Raw genomic sequence first — 19,103 nt, forward strand, 5'->3', positions numbered from 1 at the left:
TTCTTGTGTATTCTGGTATCGTTACACCCATGTTTCTTGCTTGTGTCATGTTTTACCTGTTGTTCATTGGTCACCTAACTGTTGAACCTACCTGTACCTATGCTACAGGTGAATACAGCTTTAGGGTGGAGGCCAACAATGAGAATGGCAGGGGAGTCAGCACCTCCGAAGTCTTTGCTAGAACCTACTCGGACGTGCCCACTGACACCCCACAAAACTTCACACTTGAACTGACCAGCTCTACCGTGAGTCATTTTTTTGTGTGATTATAATTAGTTTATTATATTGGGGAATTTACATTTCTATTTCATACCTGTTTTAGAATATAAAATAAATTATTTATGGACGTCAAATTTGACTGTAATCAGAATATTAAACAAATATAATGCTGACAGCAAATGCATAACTAACATTAAATATTCATTGTTAGAATCTGATCAATATTTTTGTTGGGTCATATGACGTGTTAGTGATGTGGACATATGTGAGTGATGAAGTGATGTGAGTGATGATGTGAGTGAAGTGATGTGATGATGTGATTGATGATGTGATTGATGATGTGACTGATGTGAGTGATGTGATGATGTAACTGATGATGTGCATGACAAACTTCCAGTCTGTGGTGGTGAGATGGCAGCCCCCACCTGAGACAAAGCAGAATGGGATCATCACAGGCTACAAGATCAGGGTCAAGGCCAAGGGTGAGCCAGCTCAAACTGTGCCAACTGATGGAGACAGGAACTCGTACTCTGTCACCAGTAAGTCAACAGATACACCTGTGTACAGGTACACTTGTGATTAGTGGGGGGGGGGGGGGGGGGACCAAGACAGATACACATGGTTAGGGCATATGTAATACACTTTAGTGTACCGAGATAGATACACCTATGATTGTATGGAAACTTGAAGATACACCTTTAGTTAGGATAGACCTAGAAGATACACCTGTAGTTTGAAGTAGTAACTCTATTGTGTCTAAAGTCTCCTGTAACTTAACTGTGTGCCCAAAGTCTCATGTAACTTACCCAAAGTCTCATGTAACTTGTGTGCCCAAAGTCTCATGTAACTCTATTGTGTCTAAAGTCCCATGTAACTTGCTTGTGTCCACTAGACCTGTCTGAGGGTACAGACTACATGTTCAGGATCTCAGCCATCACAGTCAATGGCTCCGGCCCCCTCACCCCGTGGGAGCACATCACAACATACAAGGATGACTTGCAAGGTTAGTCACAATATTCATTTCATTCACTTTTACTATCAGCCTTTCAGTTTATTGTTTACTTTTTATGATTTCTTTTTTGAAATCTTGCAGTATATAGAATGAAATACTATTCATTAAATATTTTAATAAATATTTGTTTCACTTAGGGAAACTTAAGGTTTTTCAAAAAAAAATAGTTCTATTTAAATTTTTGTTTCACCTGGCAAAATAGATTCTGTTTTTTTAAATTTCAGAAACAACAGTGCCACCAGAGCCAGCCAAACTGTATGCCCAACCTAAAGCCAACTCTATCCTAGTGTCTTGGGCTCCCCCACCCCCACACAGTAAAATTCTAGTCAGAGGCTATGTGCTGGGCTATGGGAAGGGCATTGCAGATGTCTACAAACATTCACTGGATGCTAATACACACCAGTACCACATACAGAATTTGCGTATGTGATGTTACACTTCAATATTTTTTAAATTATGTTAATGTATGTGCATGTCTTATCTTTACTCTCACAAATGAAAAAAGTACTATAGGCTTAAAAAGTGGTTTAAAATTGTAGTTGCCAGAAAGCTTATTTTTCAACCAAATCAAATATTTTATTAACATTTTTGAAGTAACTCTAAAATAACTTCGGCTCAAAATATTTAAACAAGTAATTATTAGCTTAAAATGGTGTGACCATTGCAATAAAACGATATGCTAATGAATTTTTAACATCTTGAATCTGAACTGAAAAAGTTTATTTTTTGTCACCGTGTATGCTATGTTTATTTAATCTTGTAAAACAATTGTTGTCATTTCCATTGTTTTAATTTCCCTGGCCACTCCCTCTGGATGACCCAATGATAGTTACTGGACAGTTCCTTAAAATATTTTAATTGGTAAAATAAATCTTAATTAATTTTCAATGGGTTATCCTTAATACAAAAATATGAAAGTGAGTGCAATTGATGGTTCCAAAATGACTTTACTTTTAAAAAATGTAACCATAATTTTAATGCTTGCCATTATTATTTTTTTTAAATGTTTAAAAATGTTAGAATGATTATATAGATTTTAAACCACTTTTTAATCTAATTGTATTTTTTGTGTGTAAATTTAAGTAACAGATTTTATTACTTTTGGCATAGTACTTCAATTAAAAAAGGTCACACAAATTTTACATACTAAACAGAGCCAAGTTCTCAGTATGTCATCACCATACGAGCCTTCAATGCTTTGGGTCAAGGTCCCAGTAGATACGAGACTGTCATAACCCCAGATGAAACAGGTCAGTTTATGTAACAATCTTTTTATTTAAAATGACGTCTTTTGAATACCTGGATGCAGAATTGATATTTGAAGTACTTTAATTTTATGATTTTTCTTCTTCTTCACCCTTTCTCAACTCTCAAGGAGCATAGGTCATTTATAACATATTTAATGCTTTTCTATCTATGGCATTTTTTTTTTCAATTTCTTTTCAATAAATTTAATTTCTATTGTTTTGTGCCTGGTGTTTTTTGGTCTCCCATTTTTCTTGATCTTTTTCTTGATTTTTTCATTAGTGATGTTGTGGGGTTGAAAATTGTACAATTATTACAAGGCAAACATTTAGAGTGAATGTAACTTTGTGAATTTCTTCCATCAGAAGTGGAGTTTGCCACACCCATGCTGCCACCTATTGGCCTAAATGCCCACGTCCTGTCCCACCACACAATCCTCCTGACATGGTCAGATAACTCTCTCAGCAAGAACCAGAAGATCACAGACAACCGCTACTACACCATCAAGTACAGACAAGCCAGCAGACAAGTCAAGTATAGGTGGGTTTTTGGTGAGGGGGGGGATGTTAGAGGTGTGTATGGGTGGGTTTTAGGTGAGGGGGGGGGGGTTAGATGTGTGATGGGTGGGTTTTTGGTGGGGGGGGGGATTAGAAGTGGGATGGGGTGGGTTTTAGAGATATGGAAAAGGTGGGATTTAGAGGTATGGAAAGGTGGGTTTTTGGTGTGGGGAGGGGGGTTAGAGGTGTGAATGGGTGGGTTTTAGAGGTATGGAAAGGTGGGTTTTAGAGTGCGTTGGTAGGTTTTTTTTTTGTGTGATGTTATTTGGTGTGTTTTAATGGTGTGAATTAATTGGTTTTTGTGGTATGAATTTGTGGGATTTTGTGTCATGAATGGGTGGTTTTTAATTGGTTTGAATAGGTGGGATTTTAAAGCTGTCAATGAGTTAAGTTTCAGAGCTTTGAATGGGTAGGTTTATAATAGAATTAGTAGGTGGGTTTATAGCGAAATTAGTATTTACTATTTGTGTACATGAAGAAAACAAGATTTTACGGCAAATGTTTTTGTGAAATATTCTGTGAAAAATATGTTGTCCTACAGATATATTAATGCTACTGATTTGAACTGTCACATTGATGGGTTGCGTCCACATACTGAGTATGAGTTCATGGTCAAGGTCATCAAAGGTCGACGTGAATCTGATTACAGTATGACCGTCGTGAACAAAACTGATGAAGCAGGTAAAAGACAATTGTCTAAGTTACTCGGGGGTTTAGAAATAAGCATTTTGGCTCATTTGGTTTCCATCACATGCCCATACCCTTAAGTAACCCTCTGGCTTCAACTAAACTATTTGAGTTGTGAAATGGGTGAAAATAATTAAGTATATTTTCAAATAACACAAATAAACAATTCTTTTTTACTATCATGTTGATGTAATGTTACCATAATTTCATCCTGTCATCTCATGTCACCTCCTGCCATCTCATGTCACATGTCATCTCATGTCATCTCATCACCTGCCATATGTCACCTCCTGTCATCTCATGCCATATGTTACCTGTCATCTCATACCATATGTCACCTGTCATCTCATGTCATATGTCACCTCCTGTCATCTCATGTCAACTATCACCTCCTGTCATCTCATGTCATATGTTACCTCCTGCCATCTCCTGTCATATGTCACCTCCTGTCATCTCATGTCATATGTCACCTCCTGCCATTTCATGTCATATGTCACCTCCTGTCATCTCATGTCACATGTCATCTCATGTCATATGTCATCTCATGTCACATGTCATCTCATGTCATATGTCATCTCCTGTGACCAGAGCCCAGCACAGAACCCAGAGACCTGACACCTGTGCCAGATGAGAACAACCCTCTCCTCCTGACCTTGAACTGGCAGCCACCGTCCAAACCCAATGGTCAGATCACCGGCTACCTCATCTACTACTCCACAGATGACCACACGGACGAGAAGATGTGGCCAGTTGAGGGTGTTGTAGGAGACAAGTAAGTTCTAGCCAGTCAGCTGGTCAGAATCATCCACTTCACACCACTTCATTTTTTTATGCTCAAATGTAGCTGTTCCTTTTGCATTAAAAATAAACCGGGAGTGATCTCCCCTAAACTTTCTCAAATAAGCTAATATAACACTACGTGGGATGGCAACTCGGAATATAGACATGATTTTTGTTTATTTAAACTTTTAAAAATAGAATAGAATCTAGTAGAAAAAAGAATTGTGCACCAAGCGAACGCCAAAACAAAATGTGCATATTAGTACTTTATAAATTTACATGAGTTTTTTGAGAAATTGGAAATAGCGTAAATTAGTACTTCCGGTCAACGGAAATTACTCAAAATTTGATAGAAGGTAGAGAATTAGATCTTTTACTTACATGTGAAATTTTATTTATCTATCTGAAATAGTACTCAAGGTATAGGCTTTTGAAAAATTCAAAGTAAAAAAAAGTACCACTTCCGGTTATCGGAAATCGCTCAAAAGTTGATACGGATCTACGATTTTGATAAAATACTTATATATGAAATTTCATCAACCTAGCTGTAACGGTACTCAAGTTATCGTGTTTACACACACACACACAGACAAAAGGACAAGATTGAAAAATTATATTTTTCAGTATCACTTTCTCTATACTTCTTATATACGAGAAAGTAAAAATCATATTTTTCTCTTAAAAGCATGTTTTTCTAAAAATAATTTGATTCTGTTGAAATTTTACAATATTAGCATTTGAACTTTGTTTAGACAAATATTTCCTTGACAGTTTTTAAATCCATCTGGCAAACCTTAGCATTTCTTGAAGATGTCAGGCAAATCACCCTTTCTACTGCATGAAAACCATTAATTCAGTTGTCACATCTCTGGTGATGTAACTTACAGTTGGTAGCTAAATATGTTAGCACTCTGTGTTAAGTGTAGATTTGGAAAATATTTGTATTTCTAGTTTTTATAAGAAGTCTTAGAGCTACTTGTATAGAAAAAAACTAATGATCAATATATTTATTATTTAAAGTCACTTCATTGTTTATTAGTTTAGAGTTTGATATTTATTCTTAACCCAGGATCAATAGAAACATTGTGTTTAGTAGATAATTTGAAGTAGAATTTGTAAGTGATTAACCCAACTTTGTCAGGAGGTCAGGCTTTGATGATGTTTTTGGGGGACCTTGTGCTAAGTTACCCTGTATGATGGCGTTGTACAATTGTTCTGTTTTCTGACCTTAATGTTTTAGCTACATGGTGGTTTTGTATTTACAATGTTTCTTTACTGCTGCAACCTGTATCACAATGCTGTTGGTCATTTCCCCCAGGTTGTCCACTGTGATAGACAAGCTGACCCCAGACACCAAGTACCACTTTATGGTGCAAGCCAGGAACTCTAAAGGTTTCAGTCCCAAGTCACAGAAGGTGACCTACATCACCCCTTCAGGTAACCATGGTTACAGTTCTAGATCCAGCCCAGTGGTGTGTGTTGTTGTTTGATGCGTGTCTTTTGTTTTCTCCTTTAGAGGGGACAAGGCTGACAAGTTGATTCTTTCTTCCTTCTATTCACTCTTAATTCTAACATTGAAGGGGGATTTCCTCCAACACTATTAAGTACTACATGTCAACATGATATGCACTACATGATCTGTCGACTCCTACTTCAGCCTGTTTTTTGTTTCTAGATTTACTTCCATAGCCTTTGTCCATCCAAGAACAATCTGCAATGCAGCAGTTATTTAATTTTGGAGTTTTCTCTTGCATGTGAATTGTTCTCCCTACCTAATGAGTCTCATCTGCCAAGGGGTCAGATTTCAGGACTTTTTTTGCTATTTAGCCAGACTGCAACATTCCCCCCCCCTCCCCTCCCCCAGCAGTTGACTGATATCTTTGTTATCTCCCCTTCCAGTGGCCAACCCTGACAAAAACAATGATGAGAAGGAGAAGGGGCTGACGACCAATGTCATCATCATCATTGCTGCCTGCGTTGCTGGCTTTGTCTTCTGTACAGTTGTCATCGTCATCATTGTTTGTTTGTGTCGCTGCCGTGGCAACAGGGCTGCTGGGTAAGTTGTTATTATTAAAACATTTTGGAAGATTCTATGGTCAATGCATATATTTATCAGAGCCAACAATTAATTAATTAGTTACATTAATTATATTAACTTAATATAAATTAAAGTTACATTAATTATATTAACTTAATCTAAATTAAGTCACATTAGTTATATTAACTTAATATTAATTATGTTAGCCTGAAAACTTGTCCTTTTATGATCAGTATATTTTTACTTAATAGAAACTACCAAACTTTTAATCTGTTGTTTATATTATAATAGAAAAAAAGTTAAGTACCCCTTTGAACCTAACAGTCAATGGGAGCAGGTGAAATAGAGTTCACCTGTTTATGTGTCCTCAGCATATAAATGGATAGTGTGGTCAACACTATGCCCAGCTGCCTTTAATTTCCTTAACACAAGTCCTGTGAGCTGGGTGTTCTCAAGGATGTTCTATGAACTTAAGACTTCTGGGTCAGCAGTCGTATTCTGTACTATTTTACCACACTGTCCACACCTGACTTCTAGCATATATCCTCAGCCAAACCAAGATCCCAGTGAAGGCCAGTAAGGTGCCACCCCCCAGTGTTAAACCACCTGACCTCTAGCATATTTCCTCAGCCAAACCAAGATCCCAGTGAAGGCCAGTAAGGTGCCACCCCCCAGTGTTAAACCACCTGACCTCTAGCATATTTCCTCAGCCAAACCAAGATCCCAGTGAAGGCCAGTAAGGTGCCACCCCCCAGTGTTAAACTGTTAAACCACCTGACCTCTAGCATATTTCCTCAGCCAAACCAAGATCCCAGTGAAGGCCAGTAAGGTGCCACCCCCCAGTGTTAAACCACCTGACCTCTAGCATATTTCCTCAGCCAAACCAAGATCCCAGTGAAGGCCAGTAAGGTGCCACCCCCCAGTGTTAAACCACCTGACCTCTAGCATATTTCCTCAGCCAAACCAAGATCCCAGTGAAGGCCAGTAAGGTGCCACCCCCCAGTGTTAAACCACCTGACCTCTAGCATATTTCCTCAGCCAAACCAAGATCCCAGTGAAGGCCAGTAAGGTGCCACCCCCCAGTGTTAAACCACCTGACCTCTAGCATATTTCCTCAGCCAAACCAAGATCCCAGTGAAGACTAGCAAGGTGCCACCCCCCAGTGTTAAACCACCTGACCTCTAGCATATTTCCTCAGCCAAACCAAGATCCCAGTGAAGGCCAGTAAGGTGCCACCCCCCAGTGTTAAACCACCTGACCTCTAGCATATTTCCTCAGCCAAACCAAGATCCCAGTGAAGGCCAGTAAGGTGCCACCCCCCAGTGTTAAACCACCTGACCTCTAGCATATTTCCTCAGCCAAACCAAGATCCCAGTGAAGGCCAGTAAGGTGCCACCCCCCAGTGTTAAACCACCTGACCTCTAGCATATTTCCTCAGCCAAACCAAGATCCCAGTGAAGGCCAGTAAGGTGCCACCCCCCAGTGTTAAACCACCTGACCTCTAGCATATTTCCTCAGCCAAACCAAGATCCCAGTGAAGGCCAGTAAGGTGCCACCCCCCAGTGTTAAACCACCTGACCTCTAGCATATTTCCTCAGCCAAACCAAGATCCCAGTGAAGGCTAGTAAGGTCCCACCCCCCAGTGTTAAACCACCTGACCTCTAGCATATTTCCTCAGCCAAACCAAGATCCCAGTGAAGGCCAGTAAGGTGCCACCCCCCAGTGTTAAACCACCTGACCTCTAGCATATTTCCTCAGCCAAACCAAGATCCCAGTGAAGGCCAGTAAGGTGCCACCCCCCAGTGTTAAACCACCTGACCTCTAGCATATTTCCTCAGCCAAACCAAGATCCCAGTGAAGGCCAGTAAGGTGCCACCCCCCAGTGTTAAACTGTTAAACCACCTGACCTCTAGCATATTTCCTCAGCCAAACCAAGATCCCAGTGAAGGCCAGTAAGGTGCCACCCCCCAGTGTTAAACCACCTGACCTGTGGATCCACCAGCCCAACAGCCACCTCGAGCTCCACAAGATGGAGAGGTCCAACCGCAGCGAGAGTTCCGCTTCAGTGGCCACCAGCACACTCAGGCGGGGGTCAAGGGGATCAGCTGACCACACGGATGACCAGGCCTCAACACTTGATCGAAGGCGCAACTCTTTTGTTGGTAGGTTCAGCTTTCAGTTAGGGCAGGGAGATATTGAACAAAAAACATGGGCTTGTACAAAAAAATAATGTGATATGCGGCAATAAAGTATCTTTAGGATGTATATGTTAGTACGGCAGATCAAATAGAGTTTGTTTTTTGGACACAGCATCTGGGGTGGACACAGGAGCACCGTACACTTGAACCAACTCGTATGGTGCAATTTTAAACAAAAAAGACTTGAACCAACTCGTATGGTGCAATTTTAAACAAAAAAGACTTGAACCAACTCATTTGGTGCAATATTAAACAAAAAATACTTGAACCAACTCATATTGGTGCAATTTTAAACAAAAAAGACTTGAACCAACTCATTTGGTGCAATTTTAAACAAAAAAGACTTGAACCAACTCATTTGGTGCAATTTTAAACAAAAAAGACTTGAACCAACTCATTGGGTGCAATTTTAAACAAAAAAAGACTTGAACCAACTGATGTGGACTGGTTTCAGTTTTCAAGCACTTTCTCCATACTATTGTCATTGTGTTGACAATGGATGCTGTATGTTGTTCATGATGCCACAAACGTGACATGTTTGACCTCTCCCCAGATGACCGCGGCTACCCATCCAGTGGGGAGGAGAGGTACCAGCCCATCCAGCCCAGGAATCTCATCCGACCAAAACCTGTAGCACTGCCAATGGATAACCAGTTGTCCTTTAGGGAACGTAAGTTTTGTTTTTTGAGTCTAAGATATTACTCTTGGTTAAACTACTCTAACCATGTCATTGCCCCTTTAGATGAATTATCCCCCTTTTTTGTCTAAATAAAACTTAAAAAAAAAAAATTTAAAAACCTAAAATAGAATTTAATTTTTAGACTTTAGGTCTGATGAAAATATTTAAATAAAAACCCAGTATCTGTTCCCTTATTTAATTGAATTCAAATTTTTTTAGAATTTTTTTTTATTATTTATAAAAATAATACTTTAATAGTGATACTTACTTAACTTAATCCTCGTCACTCCTTGTGGAGTATAGGGCAACAACAAATCTCTGCCATTCCACTCTGTCTTGTGCGAGCCACTTTAGTTCATGCCAGGTCTTGCCAGTAGCCTGCACTTTTTCTTCTTCCATCTATCTCCTTCATGTTCCCTTAATAGTAATAACCAATTTACATTAAAGATATAGAGAATTGTCTAAATTATGTTATAAAGTTATAGAGAATAATGTGAGTAATGTGATGATTTCTGTTTGACAGCCATAGCCACAGTGACTGCCGCACCCAATGGCCACATTCTCCAGTACGGGGACAATAGTGGTAACGGACAGCTGGGAATGCGGCCCATCTACCCACGTACACAGTACAACACGCAGTACACCAGCGCAGCACGGGTCAACGCTGGGGACCTGCCCCACACGTGCCCACCTTCCAGTAAGGGTGTGTCTAGTTTTGCTACTAATACAGCATGCTGTGTTACGTATCCATTGGATATTGTTGTCTTTTTTACTTTCTTCACTTGCCTATATACCTATATACTCAACCACATTGTTTGTTTATTTTATTATTAGTCTAACTCTAAGACAGAAGAGTTCACAAATGTAGAATGAGTTTAAAAAAACAAACTCAAATCAGAATGGCTAGCTTGTCATATATTGTAGAATTGGTGAATCAGTATGGAAAAAGTATACTTATAAAATATACTTGAGAAAAAGTATGCTTATAAAATATACTTGAGAAAAAGTATACTTATAAAATATACTTGAGAAAAGGTATACTTGGTTAAAAACTTGCATATGCAAGCAGTCAGTTATTGTTTAGATTCTTGTTGGGCATTAGTTAAAAATTTAAGTTCTTTGAGTTCTATGCGGCAGGAATAATGACATTTTGGTTTAATTGTAGTAGGAATAATGACCTTTTGGTTTCATGAATATTGACCTTTTTAATGTAGTTGAAATAATGACCCTGTGGTTTAAAACTAGCTTTTGTTTTCCCTGATGTGTGTTGTAGGCAATAGAAAACAAAATGTTTACCTCTGTGTCTAGGTGTGATAGTTTATTGTTTACACTGGAGCACACATTCACTTGTTTACAGTTTTACCATATTCTCTAGTTATCTGTCTCGCTAATTACATTTTTATTATGAAACTTCTGTTGAATAGTTTTAACTTTCAGTGTTGTCCTGCATCTTGAACTAAGTCAAATGGAATTAAAACGTGTCACTAATGTTTTTAAAGTGAATTTATGACTAATTGCATAATATTAAATTGGTAAATTTAATTTAATGAGAGCGACAAGATAGTTTTAACCAACCAGTGTTGTCAAATAAAAATTGTGAGGTTTGGTTTATTTCTAACATTCTAAATCTTGTCAACGGAAGCTGGTAAAAAATGTCAATAATTTTAACAGCATGTTTGTGCATTTTTGAGTTTGCTTGTGTGTTTGCAGGCAAAATGCTGACCGCTGTGGATGAGGATGAACGTGATGGCAGTGTTGACATGGTTGGCGCCATGGATGAGTCTTACAATTCAAGAATTGGATATGGTTGGTCTAATCCTAGCAGTCTAAAATGCTTGAAATTTATCAGCATGATTGTACTTGAACCTTAACCATGTATATTTTCATGAACAAAATCCACCAGCTTTAATTTCTTGTACACACTAAGTCACAGCACAGTTTTATCACATTTTTATATTGTCTATACTTTCTCATGTTGTCAATATTTAAAAGGGAAATATTTTTTAAAATACTTTTATTTAAATTGTTCAAATGTAATTACTGACCTCCAATAAACAAATAAAAGATTAACTAAATTGATCTAGTCTCTGAAACGTATAATTTGTTCTAGCATGTGTTATGGTTTAGATTACCTAAGAGCATGATTGTAACTTCCTTTAATATACCATGCATGAAAGAATCTTTCTTAGGTCTATGACAAGTACATGAGCACACAATGGATCTAACACCTTACATTTTGTTTATCCCTATACAGTGAAACCTCAGCAAAATATCAGCCCTTACAAAAAGCCTACAGCCCCTGTCATGTCAACACCAAACAAGGGCCAGAGAACTCCAATTCCTTTCAACTCTAAATCTCCTGATCTAAAGGGCAAGAAAGATGAAGCAGATTTGTCTGTAAGTAAACATTAGCAGTTTCCACTTCTATTTTTGCTTGTTTTTCAGTATTAAAAAAAATCTAGATTTTTAAATCTTGAACATTTTGACCACATAATAAAACAATACTAAGACTAGGACAGTCCATAACTGACATTATGCCATTTTGGTGGATTCTACTACCTGTCTTATAAAAAGCCTGACATATCCAGTTAAAAATCAAAATAAGATGACAAAAATTTGGCTGCCCTTTCCCACAATAAAAATGAAACATTTATCTTCAACATGTGACAGCCAATGATGTCAATATGTCCTCAACATAAATTAACATAATATTACATTCTTCCTCTCCAATTCATATTTACATACTTAAGAAACAAATTGTACAAATATTGTAGCAATATGTCAAGTACTAAATGTGGACATATGACCATGTAGATTTGGCATATGACACTGACATATGCTTGACATATGACACTAGTTGTTCTATGAGTATTGGACATGTTCTAACCGTTGCTGTGATTATTTTCACAGAAATCTTTGAGCACAGAAGAGCTAACAGCAGAAATGGCCAATCTGGAAGGCCTGATGAAAGATCTGAACGCAATCACACAGCAAGAGTTTGAGTGCTAGCAGCGGGATGGGGGAGGGTGTGTGAATGTGTGAGTCTGATACACAATCACACAGCAAGAGTTTGAGTGCTAGCAGTGGGGTGGGGGAGGGTGTGTGAATGTGTGAGACTGACACACAATCACACAGCAAGAGTTTGAGTGCTAGCAGTGGGGTGGGGGAGGGTGTGTGAATGTGTCAGTATGACACACAATCACACAGCAAGAGTTTGAGTGCTAGGGGTGGGGGAGGGTGTGTGAATGTGTGAGACTGACACACAATCACACAGCAAGAGTTTGAGTGCTAGGGGTGGGGGAGGGTGTGTGAATGTGTCAGTCTGACATGGGAGATAATTGTCAAGGGGAAATAAGCAATGTTGGTATCTGAAGAACTTGTAATCTTATCAAGATAACTTGTTAAACATGGTTATCATTATCTGCCTTATAGAGTTCATCTTCTCCACTCAATCTAATGATTTTCTATGGATAATGTAGAGCATTCTTAAGTTAGCTGGATACAGATGACAAAAACAAGAATTCTTTATTCAGTTCTACCTGTGTATTTCCAACCTAGGGCAGCAATATATATTTGTAATGTGCGTTAGTGCAGTCTAGGGGCAAAAGTTTGATGTTTTTCTTGAGAAATTCTAATAATTTTCATCCGATTTTTCTGCTTGGTAGATTCATTTGTATGTTTGTACAATGTGTCATGAAGTTTGTACAACATTGTGTCATGATGTTTGTACAACATGTCATGAAGTTTGTATGTTTGTACAACAATGTGTCATGAGGTTTGTTTGTTAGTACAACATGAAATTGGTTTGTTATGAGACAGTGCTTTTAATTTAATTTTGAAACTCAAGTGCTTTAGTGCCTGAAGAATTTTGATCATGTCTTATTATGATTTGGATGGAGTTTGTGTCATGTCACTTTGGATGTATCGTGTGTCATTTGGATGTATCCTGTGTCATTTGGATGTATCCTGTGTAATTTGTATGTATCTTGTGTCATTTGGATGTAGCCTGTGTCATTTGGATGTAGCCTGTGTCATTTGGATGTATCCTGTGTCATTTGGATGTATCCTGTGTCATTTGGATGTATCCTGTGTCATTTAGGGTTTGAGAGTTGTATGAAGTGTGGCTGGCTTGCTGACACAAGCTCAAGTTGACAGAATTCAAAGCATTAGTAAACAAAAACTTGCCTGTTAGTTTTTTCTGGGCCAGACTTTGATTTCAGCATCAGTTATGACATCAGTGTCATCAGTTGTCTATGGCATTAATGTTAGGACTCATAATGTTGATGTCAGGACTAGGCTTGATGTCATCATATGTCACGACAAGTGTGACGACAAATTGCATTTAGTCTTGCAGCCTGTGAACAATTCTTTTATCTCAATTGCCTCCGTTGAACCTTCGATTTTTAAAAAAAAATTTTTTTTAATCTGTAGTTAATTGCTGAGGCAACTAGATGTAGGTAACCATATAGATCCAAGGATCTAACTGTATTTTAAATGTAACAAAAATATTTTGACTACTTTTTGTGAACAAATTTTATTATAGTAAATGTACTGAGAATTTTTTTTATAAATATACCTTGATCACATCACTGCTAATGTCAGATTCTTCTTTCTTTCAATGTATAATTTTGTATTGAAGATGATGATTTACATTTACTCTCTCTCAAAGACAAACTTTTGTTTGGTCTGGACTTGTAGCATTATGTCAAAAATTTGTTTTGGTTTTCATCTGATCAGCTAAAACTTACAATTGAAAGTTGGTGAGTGAATGTTTTAGTTGTTGGTGAGTGAGTGAATTTTAGTTGAATGAATTATGCAACAAACATTTTGTTTTATTTGTTGAGTTTGCCAATGTCAGGAGGCTTTTGGCCACCTGAATCAAATTATTGGCCAACTTCTTCAGATTGTTGGCCAGCTTTTTTAAATTGTTGGCCAACTTCTTCAGATTGTTGGCCAGCTTCTTTAGATTGTTGGCCAACTTCTTCAGATTGTTGGCCAGCTTCTTTAGATTGTTGGCCAACTTCTTTGGAATGTTGGCCAACTTCTTCGGAATGTTGGCCAACTTCTTCTGATTGTTGGCCAACTTCTTTAGATTGTTGGCCAACTTCTTAAGATTGTTGGCCAACTTCTTCAGATTGTTGGCAATATTTATTTTATTTTCTACTTTTGTTGAGTGACAAGTGATTTTACCTCTATTAGTCATTGATCACATTTTCCAGCAACAACTGAAACCTACTTAAATGCTGATCTCTCATCTAATTGTCATGTATTAACACTTGAGAAGAGTCATTTGAATTCTGACCCCCCATGAGCAGGTGAGCAGTTTTGCACCTTAAACTTGTACACTAAAGCCAGAAGTGTGAGCAGGTATTGGGATTTCTATTCACTCTAATAATTCATTCATTTGTGCACACAATTGAGGCGGAAGTTATTATAATGTAACTTACAAGTATTTAAATTGCCTTTCAACAGTTCAAGCTTATAAGCTTTGTGTAAGGACAACACTTTGGTTTCAATACAAAATTTAAAAAAAAAACCTCTTAGAATCAAATTTTGGTTGAAGTTACCTAAAAAAAAATTTACTTAGCTAAATGACTCTCAACTGTCTGACTTGAACTGTTATGAGGGGTCAGAATTAGAAATGACTTGTACTTGTGTCCAAGTTCTAAGATCTAGTTCTAGTCTTCTATCTGGTGATGGCTGTAAAGTTTTTATATCACCATGGAGTTGTAAACACATCTCCATGGAGATATCTGTTTATAATTATCAACCAATGGTTGTTTGTCTATTGTTAGCCCTGAGGCTGGCTCCACAAGAAACTTGGCTGTAGGCAGTCAGATGTGTCTTAACTTGTGGTTAAGATTTGAGCTACCAGCTAGACAACAGGATAGCTTGTTTTGATTTGAACAGCCTAAGGTTGTGAGTTTTTACTTGACATGTGAAACCATTTTCTATGACATTTTAACAGTTTTGTTACTAATTTTAGAAACTTAACATACATTGAGGTTGTTTATTGTATATTATGATCAAATTATTTTTGGGTTTATAAAGTATGTATGTAATATATATATAGCAAATTATGTCATATAATATATTTGTCAGAACTGTAGTCCTTAGGTGGCACTGGCTAGTGGTACAACATTGGCCAACCAGTGAGTCACCTATGACTGGCCAGTGGGTCACCATTGGCCAACTAGTGGGTCATCATTAGCCAACTACTGGGTCACCATTGGCCAACTAGTGGGTCACCATTGGCCAGCCAGTGGGTCACCATTGGCCAGCAAGTGGGTCACCATTGGCCAGCAAGTGGGTCACCATTGGCCAGCCAGTGGGTCACCTGTGACTGGTCACTGTGTTTCCCCTGTGACTAAGCCATACAAGTCACATAAGATCTGAGCCATTGACGTACAGGTATATTTGTTTATTGGAACTATTCCTTTAAATGATACCTTCACAACAGCATTGTTAACATGATATTTATAGTTGATACATAACTAATACCACTGTATTTTTTATCATAGTCTCTTGAAAAGAAAGATAATTTCTATGTGAAGCACAAAAACTGGTCATATTAATTTAAATCTGCCTCACTAGGTCATTGATTACATATTTTTTTCTGTTTTGTTGGATAATTTTTTATTAATGGAATTTTATGTTCACACTGACATGCAACATATGAAGGGGAGATAAATGTAATGTATAGACTATTTTATTTGGATTACCTGCTTATTGAACCTAGACTTGTAGGTTACTGCTAGGTGTTTGAATTAACTCTTACACATTTTAAAACTTAACTTTAAAGACCTACAGTGTTATCTTAGAAATAATTTTTACTGAAATTAAAACTAAATGAGTGTAGATTTCTCATGTACCACCTTAGAAGTATGCTTTCTAAGACTGTAATATATTGCCTTATTTCAGTCTGTGTACACTATACTTGTATTGGATTGTTGTAAAAACAAAATGGTTGTCTGTGTGTGACAGCTCTACCACATTGTACATTATTTCATTGAAATAAAGCAGTTATTGTCTCTATTTTATTTATTGTAACATGACGGAATAAATGTTTAGTAACATGGTTGTTTCCCTTCATTTATGGGAGGTAATTTGGGTGTGCGCATGTTTTCTTGTCTGACAGGGGGCTGTTTGGTGTTTTCCTTATTCATTTGCTATTGTAATGCAAACATCATTCAATTGTATGTTTAGTTCTTTTTTAATTTTTTGTCCTCATACATAAAAAAACTGATATGATTGATTTCAACAATGTCAAAGCAAATAAAATTTTTGTAAGGTAATTTTTTTGAGTCTGTTATATTATTATGTTCTTTTTAAACAAAAAATAATTTTTAAGTTTGTGAAATAAGATTTAAAATTATTATGTGAATAACAATAAAGTAAAAATTACTGCCAAACTATTTAGCTGACCCATTCATGATAAATTGAGGCATAACTGTGTTTAAAAACAATTCTATTCTACAGTCTAATTTAACGTTTATTTTAAAATTATATTTAACTGACCAGTGGATACATAAATATTTTGCCAATTGACCAATAAATGGCTATTTAGTTCATAAATTAATAGACCTTTATTTATCAGGTAGTGTAGAGTTTTTACATTAATATTCAACCAGTAGCCTATATCCAACCAGTTGTCTACATCCAACCAGTTGTCTACATCCAACAAGATGTTTCCCCTACATCCAACCAGTTGTCTACCCTACATCCAACCAGTTGTCTACCCTACATCCAACCAGTTGTCTAGTCTACATCCAACCAGTTGTCTACATCCAACCAGTTGTCTACATCCAACAAGATGTTTCCCCTACATCCAACCAGTTGTCTACCCTACATCCAACCAGTTGTCTAGTCTACATCCAACCAGTTGTCTACATCCAACCAGTTGTCTCCCCTACATCAAACCAGTTGTCTACATCCAACCAGTTGTCTCCCCTACATCCAACCAGTTGTCTACATCCAACCAGTTGTCTACCCTACATCCAACCAGTTGTCTACCCTACATCCAACCAGTTGTCTACATCCAACCAGTTGTCTCCCCTACATCAAACCAGTTGTCTACATCCAACCAGTTGTCTCCCCTACATCCAACCAGTTGTCTACCCTACATCCAACCAGTTGTCTACATCCAACCAGTTGTCTACATCCAACCAGTTGTCTACCCTACATCCAACCAGTTGTCTACCCTACATCCAACCAGTTGTCTACATCCAACCAGTTGTCTACATCCAACCAGTTGTCTCCCCTACATCCAACCAGTTGTCTACCCTACATCCAACCAGTTGTCTACATCCAACCAGTTGTCTACATCCAACCAGTTGTCTACCCTACATCCAACCAGTTGTCTACCCTACATCCAACCAGTTGTCTACATCCAACCAGTTGTCTACATCCAACCAGTTGTCTACCCTACATCCAACCAGTTGTCTACATCCAACCAGTTGTCTACATCCTATCAGTTGTCTACATCCAACCAGTTGTCTACCCTACATCCAACCAGTTGTCTACCCTACATCCAACCAGTTGTCTACCCTACATCTAACCAGTTGTCTACCCTACATCTCACCAGTTGTCTACATCCAACCAGTTGTCTACATCCAACAAGATGTTTCCCCTACATCCAACCAGTTGTCTCCCCTACATCCAACCAGTTGTCTACATCCAACCAGTTGTCTCCCCTACATCCAACCAGTTGTCTACATCCAACCAGTTGTCTACATCCAACCAGTTGTCTACCCTACATCCAACCAGTTGTCTACATCCAACCAGTTGTCTACATCCAACCAGTTGTCTACATCCAACCAGTTGTCTACCCTACATCCAACCAGTTGTCTACATCCAACCAGTTGTCTAAATCCAACCAGTTGTCTACATCCAACCAGTTGTCTACATCCAACCAGTTGTCTAAATCCAACCAGTTGTCTAAATCCAACCAGTTGTCTACATCCAACCAGTTGTCTACCCTACATCCAACCAGTTGTCTACATCGAACCAGTTGTCTAAATCCAACCAGTTGTCTACCCTACATCCAACCAGTTGTCTCCACTACATCCAACCAGTTGTTTCCCCTACATCCAACCAGTTGTCTACTTTCTACTATAAAAACGTCGCGAAGCGCAATTTTACATTCCTAACACAACATGCACAATGTGCTCCTAATGTTACAAAAATATTCATTCACGTTATTGAACAGCTGGATGGCACACTGGGTTGATAAAGATCGGACACGTGTAATTGAATGTCCAACAAAATGGTCGATCGAAACAGTCCATCAAAATACCCCCCCCCCCCTCGAAGAGATACCTGAAAAACAACTTGTTGAGATGTCTGTTGATAGTTTAGTACTCAGTTTTGTAATATTGTCTGACTAGCGATGTCTGTTGATAGTTTAGTGCTCAGTTTTGTAATATTGCCTGACTAGCGATGTCTGTTGATAGTTTAGTGCTCAGTTTTGTAATCTTGTCTGACTAGCGATGTCTGTTGATAGTTTAGTGCTCAGTTTTGTAATATTGTCTGACTAGCGATGTCTGTTGATAGTTTAGTGCTCAGTTTTGTAATATTGTCTAACTATTTGTAAAACTGTTTTAATTTGTACGTATCTATGTAGTACTAACCCTACCACCCTCCACACACTGATATGTTATCGAGCTTTTGTCGTGAGGGTAGGAAGAGG

At 38.0% G+C, this 19,103-nt stretch overlaps 2 protein-coding genes across 6 annotated transcripts in view; one reads left to right on the forward strand and one right to left on the reverse strand.

Moving 5' to 3' along the window:
* LOC131954112 (neogenin) overlaps positions 1-12,559 on the forward strand; it is a 122,064-nt gene extending 109,505 nt beyond the window's left edge. Inside the window, exons 13-28 of one of the 5 annotated variants that reach the window (XM_059317635.1) lie at positions 109-245; positions 617-758; positions 1,112-1,222; positions 1,456-1,653; positions 2,386-2,481; positions 2,842-3,016; positions 3,575-3,714; positions 4,309-4,492; positions 5,819-5,937; positions 6,400-6,556; positions 8,465-8,700; positions 9,290-9,406; positions 9,939-10,118; positions 11,126-11,221; positions 11,670-11,812; positions 12,326-12,559. In XM_059317635.1, coding sequence (XP_059173618.1) covers positions 109-245; positions 617-758; positions 1,112-1,222; positions 1,456-1,653; positions 2,386-2,481; positions 2,842-3,016; positions 3,575-3,714; positions 4,309-4,492; positions 5,819-5,937; positions 6,400-6,556; positions 8,465-8,700; positions 9,290-9,406; positions 9,939-10,118; positions 11,126-11,221; positions 11,670-11,812; positions 12,326-12,424 — 2,330 coding nt within the window. In that variant the 3' untranslated portion in view covers positions 12,425-12,559. Of the gene's footprint in view, positions 1-108; positions 246-616; positions 759-1,111; positions 1,223-1,455; positions 1,654-2,385; positions 2,482-2,841; positions 3,017-3,574; positions 3,715-4,308; positions 4,493-5,818; positions 5,938-6,399; positions 6,557-7,088; positions 7,255-8,464; positions 8,701-9,289; positions 9,407-9,938; positions 10,119-11,125; positions 11,222-11,669; positions 11,813-12,325 lie in introns of those variants that run through there. The other 4 variants (XM_059317636.1, XM_059317637.1, XM_059317638.1 and 1 more) reach the window with 4 other exon arrangements.
* Positions 1-19,103, reverse strand: part of LOC131954116 (uncharacterized) — a 245,497-nt gene that overhangs the window by 203,444 nt on the left and 22,950 nt on the right. The window lies entirely within an intron of this gene.

The sequence above is a fragment of the Physella acuta genome, unplaced genomic scaffold (assembly GCF_028476545.2).
Source record: "Physella acuta isolate Inbredline_101_S28 unplaced genomic scaffold, ASM2847654v3 ptg000973l, whole genome shotgun sequence".
Taxonomy (NCBI): domain Eukaryota; kingdom Metazoa; phylum Mollusca; class Gastropoda; family Physidae; genus Physella; species Physella acuta.